At 49.2% G+C, this 9,678-nt stretch overlaps 1 protein-coding gene across 1 annotated transcript in view; it reads right to left on the reverse strand.

The window, feature by feature from the left end:
• GABBR2 (gamma-aminobutyric acid (GABA) B receptor, 2) overlaps positions 1-9,401 on the reverse strand; it is a 474,372-nt gene extending 464,971 nt beyond the window's left edge. Inside the window, exon 1 of the mRNA XM_006863147.1 lies at positions 8,655-9,401. Within this exon, the coding sequence (XP_006863209.1) occupies positions 8,655-8,975 (321 nt within the window). The 5' untranslated portion in view covers positions 8,976-9,401. The remainder of the gene's footprint in view (positions 1-8,654) is intronic.
• Between the last annotated feature and the right edge of the window lie 277 nt (positions 9,402-9,678).

Genomic DNA, 9,678 nt, shown 5'->3' on the forward strand with positions numbered 1-9,678 from the left:
TGACGTTGATAGTTGATCCATGAAGAATGAAGTCCTTGACAACTTCAATCTTTTCTCCGTTGATAAGAATGCCGCTTATTGATCCAGTGGTGAGGATTTGGGGTTTCTTTACAATGAGATGCAATCCATACCAAAGTGTCTGTTTAGGTCTGAGTAATTGGTGGGAAGCTGGAGTGGCAAGGGCATTACCTTCATATTGAGGAAGTTCAAAGGCTGGTATTGGGTGGGCAAAATGCACAAAGTAGCTGTACCTGGCAGTCAACTAAACCCTGACATTGGGGGGGAGGGTCACCTAAGTACTATGGTAAGGAAGATGAAGCGTCAAGGGCAGTGGTCCAGATAAACCATCCCATGGGATGTGAACCCAGAAGCCAGACTCTAATTTCCAGTTTCAATGCCCATTAAGTTGATGCCAAGTCATGGTGACCCCACATGATTCTACAGAGTTTTCACGGTTGACCTTTCAAGAGCAGATCTCTAGGTCTTTCCTCCGAGATGAATCTGTGTAGGTTCAAATTTCCAACCTTTCCGTTAGTAACCTAGCTCACAACCACTCAGAGACTCACTCTACTTTCTCCACCTATAATTCAGTTCACCAAGCACTTTCTGATGCCCCCTGCAGGTCCAGGAAACCCAGAGAAGAATTCAATATGGTCCTGGCTTCACTGAGCTACAATCCAGAGGAGGACAAAGCTTCAACCTGGTATGACCCCAGAATGGAGGATGTGTTAGGAGATACACACTGGCCCACACCTCAGTGTTGGCATGCTGATTGGCCAACACCCCTTCTCAGACTATGCCGTGAGGAAAGCAATCTTACAGCTAATTCTACCTCACCTTTTTATCATGTTGTGAGGTTGTATATCCATCACTTGCCCCTAATAACCATGCTGTGATGTCAGCATAATTAGCAATCTCGCAGTGGCTACAGACTGAGTGTTCACAGTATGACAAGTCTTGATTCGATACATTCCCTGGATCATCTATCTCATCACTCTGCACACACCCTCTACGGCATTTAGTATGTTAGCCCTATCTGATAAATGAGGACGCTGAAGCAAAGTGACTTGTCCATGGTCAATAAGCAAGTAAATGGTACACAGATATACCATTCAGATCTTCTGGCCCTGAGTTCAGGGCTTAGTCAGCCGGAGCTGGGTGAGAATGTGCTTGGAGTGAGGGGGATTGAAAGGCCTTGAGAGAGTTCGAAGCCCACACCCACAGGAATGCTCTCTCCTTGTTCCATTCCAGCCGCGGTCCTGCCAGCTGGATTCCCTCCTGAGTTCTCTGCTCTCCTATAGCCCCACCTGCCCCTGTGGTGCTCATTGTCTTCCGCAGCCCTTCCATCTCTGTGTAAGCCTCATCCTCTCTGCAATTGTATCCTGGTCTCCAGACTCATTCTGTCTACAATCCAGCCTCTGAATTCCTACCAGCCTTGAGCACATCACACCCAGGCTCAGAAACCTCTCCTGGTTCCTCCTAACTCCAGAATAAATTCGTCTGGGCATGGCATTCAAGGCCTTCCACACCCCACACCACCCTGTCTTTGCCTCCACAAGTCCTGTGAAAACACAAGTTGATGCTCCCCACTTCCCAGAGCCCCATGTCTCTCTGTCAACATTTCATCAAGGACTATCTTGACTTCCCTCCTCCAAGGGCCTCTCTTGCCCTAGATAAGATCTTCCTATCTCTGAATTTTGCCGGTATCTGTGATTTCTTTCTTCAATTCAACATTTCCTGTATGCCTGCCTTTGTAGATACTTGGGATCAACCCACCTGGCACCTACACCTGTAATAGTCCCTTCACTGCCTTTGAGGAATTGCCTGTCCTCTACCCTGTACTTCAAACCCACAAGTATCCCTGGGAAACCCTATACAGGGTGGCTATAAGTCAGAACTGACTGGACAGCACTTATAACAACAAAAACCCTGTACCTGCCTTGTGACATAGTGAGTTATGCATTAGACTACTAGCCCAAAGATTAGCAATCCAAGCCCACCACATAGCTCTGTGGAAGAAAAAAAGAGGCGGCTTTCTGCTCCCATAAAGATTTATAGCCTCAGAAACTTATATAGGGTCGCTGTGAGTCAGAACCAACTCAATGGCACAGAACCACTAGTATTTCCCTGTGCTTATGTGGTTGTGTGGGTCTGACCTCACCTCCCCATTCTACTGTGAAAGGCAGGCAGATGTCCCGAGTTTGGCTCTTCAGAGTCAAGAGACTGGTTGTAGATGGACATGTGACTCAATTCAAGCCAATGAGAGCTAAACTTGGGCCTTTTGCTTAAACAGTTGGGAAAGTGGCGCTCTTCTTAGTGGAGTGTCTAACCCTGCAGCTGCTAAGACTCATCTGTGCCATCATGTGGGAAAAGCCTGCCCAAGAATGAAGTCAACACAGAAGAAATCAGGGAGGGAAATGTTTTTAAAGATATCATTTGAGCCTCTGGGTACAGCCATGCCTGAATGCATCATACCCCAGATTTTTTCAGTCACATCAACCACTAGATCAATTCTTGAGTTTCTGCCATCTGCAACAATAAAGGTCCTACCTACTAAGGGTCCTGGTGTGGCACTGTGGGTTAATGCACTGTACTGCAAAGTCACTTTGAACCAGAAGGTCAGTGGTTCAAACGCACCAGCCGCTCCTTGAAAACCCTATACAGGGTTGCTATGGGTAGGAATCAAGTCGACAGCACTTACCAACAACAACAAGGGTCCTCACCTACTGAGAACCAGGTACCATGGTGGGCAGTGGGGCTATGCCCTGAAAGACTCGGATCCTAAAAGAATTCATTTTCTAGTCTTTCGTTTGTTTTTCATAACAGTTCTCTTGAGACACAGTTCACCCATACTAAATGTACAGGGGTCTCCAGTGGCACAATAGCTAGGAGTCTGGCTGCTAAACAAAAGGTAAACAGTTACTCAGTGCAAAAAAGAGGTGACAATCTACACCTGTAAAGATGACAGCTTTGGAACTCTACAGGCAGTTCGACTGTGTCCTATAAGGTCACTATGAATTGGAATTAACTCGAATGCAATGAGGCTGGTGGGGGGGTTTATTTTGGTTTGATTTGGTTTCGTTTTGGTTCTTAAATGTACACTTCTGTGGTTTTAGTATAGCCACAGAACCATGCAACCACCAGCAATATCATCTTTGGTCTTGTATTAAAAATCACGAGTGTTCCCCTGCTGCACTGAGACCGTACAAACTTAAGTCATGGACTAGATGAATCCCTGAAGCTATTGCCCTGATATCTTTATACCTTAAGCCAAAAAGATCCCCTGAAGTGGTCTTAAAGCCAAGCAATGGTTTAATGTAATTAGTAAAAACATCTGCCTTGAGCACCGTGCTCTTTTAAGAACTATCTATACGTCACTGGTGTAGCGCGATAGGATAAGCGCTGGACCGTAAGGTCAGTTTGAATCATTCACCGACCACTCCTCAGACACACTATACAGGAGACTATGAGTCGGAATCAACTCAAACAGCACTTAACAACAATGATCTGCCACTAGGAGTCCTGTGTGGTGCTCTAGGAGAAGCACTGGACTGCTAGCCACAAGGCTGGCAGTTCAAACCCACCAGCCTCTCCTCAGAAACCCTATACAGAGCCTCGGTGAGTCGGACTGACTCCATGCACTTAGGAACACTAAGAACAACAATATGTCACAATGAGTGAGAACCAACTCGACAGCACATAACCACCACCACCACGAGTCATCAGGAGAGACCAGTCCCTGGAGAAGGACATATGTTTGGCAAAGTGCAGGATCAGCGACAAAGAGGAAGACCCCCAACGTGATGGATTAGCACAGTGGCAACAGCAATGGGCTCAAACATAACAAAAATTGTGAGGATGTCGCAAGACTAGGCAGAGTTGTTGTGCATAAAGAACCAAATCAACAACACTTAGTAACAACAACAACAACAATCTGGGATCAAACTGACAACAGCAACTCAAAAGATTTAATAGGGTGTCGTGAGCCTATGTCAGTGGGCGAGGGACAACTCAGAAAAGGAGGCTGAGAAGGGCTGTACAACTTGAAGAATATAATCAACGTCACTAAATTGTACATGTAGAAACGGTTGAATTGGCTGATAGATTACGTTTTGTTGGATATATTCTCAATGGCAACAACAAAATAAAATGAAAAGAACATAAAAATCACCAATGTTCTTCTCTTGTTCTATCCTGCCCTGTTACCACTGACCCTCTCAAGTCGAGAGCTGCATTTTGCTCTCTGTTTGTAGCATTACCAGCCTCAGTAGGTGCTCAATAAACACCTGCTGAATCAGATCTTGGGAAGTGAGTCTTCAATCCACCAGTTGTTTGGGTCTGGGTCCTTTCTGAAGCACAACAAAGGAGGGGACATATATGTGGCAAAGTTACACAAGAAGGAGACACGCTGGCCAGCCACTGCTCTGGGTGGACAGCTCAGAGCTGTTCTGTGTTCCTTTGACTCCCTGAACTTACCCTAAGTTTATCCCAGAATGATTAACCTTAGTAACAAGTGGGAACACATGTAAGGCCAACAGTAAAAGAACAACTGAATACTTACGGTATACCCACAGGATAGAATAGTATGTAGCCTCTAAAAATCACCTTTTGCAAAGAATATTTGAGGATATAAGAAAATATTTATTACATAAAGTTAACTGAATAAATATATATAAAAGCACATATAGTAAGATGTCAATACAACTAATAATAAAACATTGGCAACTAAGAGGGAATATTTCCTATTGTTATTGCAATTATTCTGAACAGATGGTTATGGATGATTTTTTTTTTTTTTGAACTTTTTATTGTGAATTGGTGACATTTTACAGAGCAGATCAGTTTCCCATTCAGCAATTCATACACATTCTCACTGATTGCATTCCCCACAATGGAATATCACTTATCCCGCTTCCTCCCTGTGTTTCCCATTCCCATTCCTCCTGCTTTCCTACTAACCCTTCTGAACTTTACCCTTAGGCAGATGTTGCCCCTTTGATCTCAAATGGTTGATTATTCTAAAGTATTATTTTTTGGATTATGAGCAATTATTCTTTTTCTTCATGCTTCTCTATAACTTTCAACTTCGCTACAATGAACAGTATTTGGATCAAGTTTAAAAAGACACCTTATTTGCTTGGCTATTATTTCATTCTATGAATTTGGCTACCAAAGAATAAGAAACAACCATACAATTAAAATTTCTGCATCTCCTGCAAAACTATTTACAAACTGTCCCTTGTTGTTGTTGTTAAGTGCCATTGAAGTCAGTTCCAACTCATAGCAACCCTGTATATAATTTCTGAGGACCGGCTGGTGGGTTTGAACCACTGACCTTGTGGTTCAAAGTCCAGTGCTAATCCTACAATGCCACACCAGAAGTCTTAGCTATTTTTTTTCTTTTAACGTAAGCAATGTAATCCACTATGTTTAACCTTTTTACCTTGACTGCCAGCAAGCTCAGAGCTAAATTTAAAGCTCAAAATGCATAGCCATCTTAGTTCAGGGTTTTGGTCCATTAACTCCCATGTTTCTTCTGTATGATTTCTGATGCTTCCTTTTATTTATATTTTCCATTGTTTTGTTGGTGTTTTTATATACTCAGCTGCTACACACACAAGTTTTTGCTGAAGTGAATTAGAGGTGCACTGGAGAAGCAGAGGTTCTCAGTGGCAGGTGTTCTGCTGCAATGTTTTCATTCTTATAAACACATGGCACTAAGCAGAGCTTTGAAAGTTCTAGAACTGTTCTAATTACTGTAGATAGCCAGTCCTGATTAAATACACGCATGGAGGAAGCTCCCTTATTGAGGCAGGCTGGCCCCAGTGAAAACATCAACCCATTTTTGTCTACATCTCCAACTCCTTGCAGGCTGTATGGATAGACAAACATCCATTCTGACTGCCCACAGCTACTGGTCATTGACTGGCAGCAAATTTCAGCAAAGCCAGCCAACATCTGCTCACCACATCCATCCTACATTAAAGTGTACAGACAACAAGCTCAAGGGACAAGACCCACAAGTTACTAGGGAATACATACAACCCACGAAAGTCAGCTGATCTGAAACAAAACAGGCCGCCAACGCTCTGAGATTCCTGTGGATTATCCAGACTGATCCTTCTTTCCCTCCAACTCAGAGAAAAAGTGTGTCTACTGTAGAGGCAAGGCCAACAGAAAAAAAATAAATAATTGTATCACCTGGGCATTCTCCCAAATGTGACACTTCTTGGCAGAAGACAAAATGCTTGATTATGAAAGAATTCCTTGGGTTTTTCTGCTAAATTTACTGACTCTTCACGAGATTTCAAAACCCAGATAAACATATAAGTCCTCTTCATATGTTTGCTCTGACCACAAAGTCTAAAGTCACAATGTCTGACCTGCGAGTCTATTCCAGAATAAAATGATGGAAGGGAGGCAGGATACATTTATTTAGTGTTTATTGTATGCCAGACAGAGCACCAGCTGCTGAGTTTGGCAGCACAAGTCCTCCTCCACTCGGCCCTTATCTCCTTTAAGCTTCCCATTGCTACTTGACAGGACACATTTAATATAGTCCCAGTTTTTCAGCTGTGGAAATCTAGGCTTAGAGAGATTAAATACCTAGTTCAAGGTCACCCAGTGGGAAAGTAGTCAGTTTCTGACTAGAACTCAGATATCTCTTTCAAAGCTCAAGCTCTGTGCACCTTCCCGGCCTCCAAGAGACTAGAGACCTTTTTCTGTTTGCATGAAGCTGAGCTTATCCGCTGCTCTTCCTCTACTGGTTCTTAAATATTTCAACATATTGAACAGCCTTCTGACTGTCTTATCCTCTTGATTTGGGGCCCTCTCGCTCACAAAGTCATCAAGACACACTTGAACAATAAAATGTAAAAGCTTCAACCCACACCCTGAAACCAATCATCCATTTCCTTGCTGCCACAAAGAGGTTAATATGAAATCTCTTTCAGGGAGGCTTTCTAACGTGGAATATACTGATGGTGAAAATTATGCAGTTGACAATACAAGGTGGTGATGATACAAGCAGGGCTGCCCTGCCTACACATTATTTATCTCCAAAGAACTTGCTCTCCAGTGTCCCTTCCATAAGAATACGTGTGGAAGCAAGAGAGAAAGAGTATCATGAAGATGTGCTTCCATGTATTTGCCTTGCTGGTTCCATTTACGTGTGCAGGACAAGTATACCAGAGAACTTGAAATGTTCGGCAGAGCCGAGGACAGTAAGCATGTTATTTAGAAATGATTCCACACCCGGGTTAGGCTGCACAGCCACCCAACCTGCATCCTCCCAGAGCTGAAGACGCCTCTCTGCCTGCAGCAGGCGGCACACACTGCCACCCGTTGTTCCTTCACCTTTTATTTACAGCGTAGAGCAGGCTGGCTCATGGGGGGTCGCGGGTGGGGGTGCAGAATAAGATGCAATCTAGATTTCTGCTCTTTCTCTGGGAACATAAAACGAGAAGGGCAGCAGCACGATCAACGTGACAGCGCGACCCTCTTACCCCAAGGGGTCTGCACTTAAGCTTAAGCATTAGTGCTCAGGAAGCCCTGGGAAGCCGAGATCTAGCCCAGCGTCTTGGCCCGGCTTGGCGCGATGGAAGAGGCGCCAACCCAGAAGACTCTACAGGAAATCACTGCCCCCTTCAGGCCGCGTCTCAGACCCTGTGCTGGGAGTGTAGTTGCTCCTTGTGTCCGGAAAAACTCGACCTCTCCAGCCACTGGCGACCTTTCCTCCCAGCCCCCTCAGCGCATCCCATTCCCCAAGCTGGAGGTGAAGGTCCGCGCTAGGGTTTAGGCGGAACTCAAACTGTGGGATGGGAAGCTCTCAGCTCTGGGGCTCGGTTTAGAGGAGGTCAGGAGAGGAAGTCAGTACTGCGCTCCAAGTCTGTGCTCTGGCTACAAGGGCGCTGCACAAGTCTGCGCCGGGAGAAACCGCTCCCGCAGCCGTCTGACCAACATCAGCGGCGCGGCGCGACATCCTCGTGGGTCCCGGGCGAGACCTGCTCCTGGCGCTCTTACAGCAACTAACCCAAGAGGGAGATGAGTCTCCTCATAAAACTGCTCAGGCTGTAGGCAGCTGGACACATCCAGGCAGCAGCGCTGCAGAGCCGACGGCCCCACACCTGCCCGCGCTGTGAAGGCTCAGAGCTGCTAGCGCGCACCACGCTCCCAGCCCTGCTGCGCTCTCGGACCCCTGGGGTCCTGGAGCTCTTCAGATTAGCCACCCGCGGGTAAGCTCGCGGCCCCTCTTGCCCCCGGGCGCACCAGTTTGCAGCCAGTACAGCTATTCTTCCTATCCGCTACCCCATAACCCCACAAGCGAGCGGGACTCGGGCAGGGGCAACCACTGCAGGCCTTTGGGGATCCAGCCTCCACCTTTTCAACTCCTCTAGTTAAAGAGACTCAGTTCAACAACCACACACAATTTTGGAGGAGGGGAATGCTGGGCAAATCTTGGTATGAGCTGTGCCAGGCAAGCCTAACGGGACCCCAGTGGGATAAGCACTGGGCGCCAGCCCGTGGAGTCCTCCTCTGGCGCGGGTCAGGCCATAGGCAATCAGGTTTTGGCCAAGGGCCGGGCGCCTGCCTCTGTCTCCATTCCCATTTCGTCGCCCCCTGATCCTCGACGGCGCGAACGGTCAGACACTCACCTCGGTGTCGTACAGCCGCAGATCTAGAAAGTAGGGGCGCAGGAGCGACTCGTTGCGGATCTGCTCGATGGCCAATTCCACCGCGGGGAGCACGCCGCGTCCGATGCTGCCCTTGGCCACCTCCTTGGTGAGCGGCATGAGGCCCATGATGGAGAGCGGCGGGCTGCTGGGCGGCGGCCGGGGGGCACCCCGCGCCCAACCCCAGGCCCCGGGCGCCAGAGGCAGCAGCAGCGGCAACAGCAGGAGAAGCAGCAGGCGTGCGGGCGGCGGTGGCGGCGGCGGCGGCGGCCCGGGCTGCCCGGAGCTCCGCGGGGAAGCCATGCCGCGCCGCGGGCTGCGGGCGCCGGCTCACTCGGCCCGCATGGCCTGGCCCGGCCCGCCGCCCCGCGCCAAGCTCTCCCCGCGGCGCCCGCGCAATGGCGCCGGCCCGGCCCGGGCTCCGGCTCGGGCTCTTGCTCGGCTTAGAACGGCCGCGGTGGCGGCGGCAACGGCAGCGCCCGTGACGGATCAATCACGCCGGGAAGGGGTGGGAGCGAGCAGAGTGCGGGAGGCGGGGAGCGAGCGAGCAAACGCGGAAAGGTGGGGGCAGCGTCTCTGTGCGCCTCTCTCCGGCGCGGTCGCCCGGTACCGGGCCGCCTCTGCCCGCCCCCGTGTGCGCTCTGCGCCTCTCTCCCGCCCGGAGCCTGGCCGGGGGAGGACGAGCGACAGGAAACGCGAGAGGCGAAGGCGAAGCTGCTCAGCGGCAGCTCGGGCCGCCTCCGGGGACGGGGATGGGCCGTGCGCGCCGGGGGAGGGGGAGGCGCCGGCGCTGGCGCTGCGGCGACCGCGGGGAGGGCCGCTTTCCCCGCACACGCACACACGCGCCCGGGCTGCCGCTGCCCGCCAACCACCGAAAGATCTGAGCACCCGGGAACAGCGAACGGGGGACGAAGACTACGCGCTAGCACACGCAGTGGCCACCGCCGCTTAGCTGAACGCTTCCTGTGACACCTGCAAGGTGGTTTGGGGCTGCCTCTAGGAGGTC

This window comes from Chrysochloris asiatica, unplaced genomic scaffold (assembly GCF_000296735.1).
Source record: "Chrysochloris asiatica unplaced genomic scaffold, ChrAsi1.0 scaffold00053, whole genome shotgun sequence".
Taxonomy (NCBI): domain Eukaryota; kingdom Metazoa; phylum Chordata; class Mammalia; order Afrosoricida; family Chrysochloridae; genus Chrysochloris; species Chrysochloris asiatica.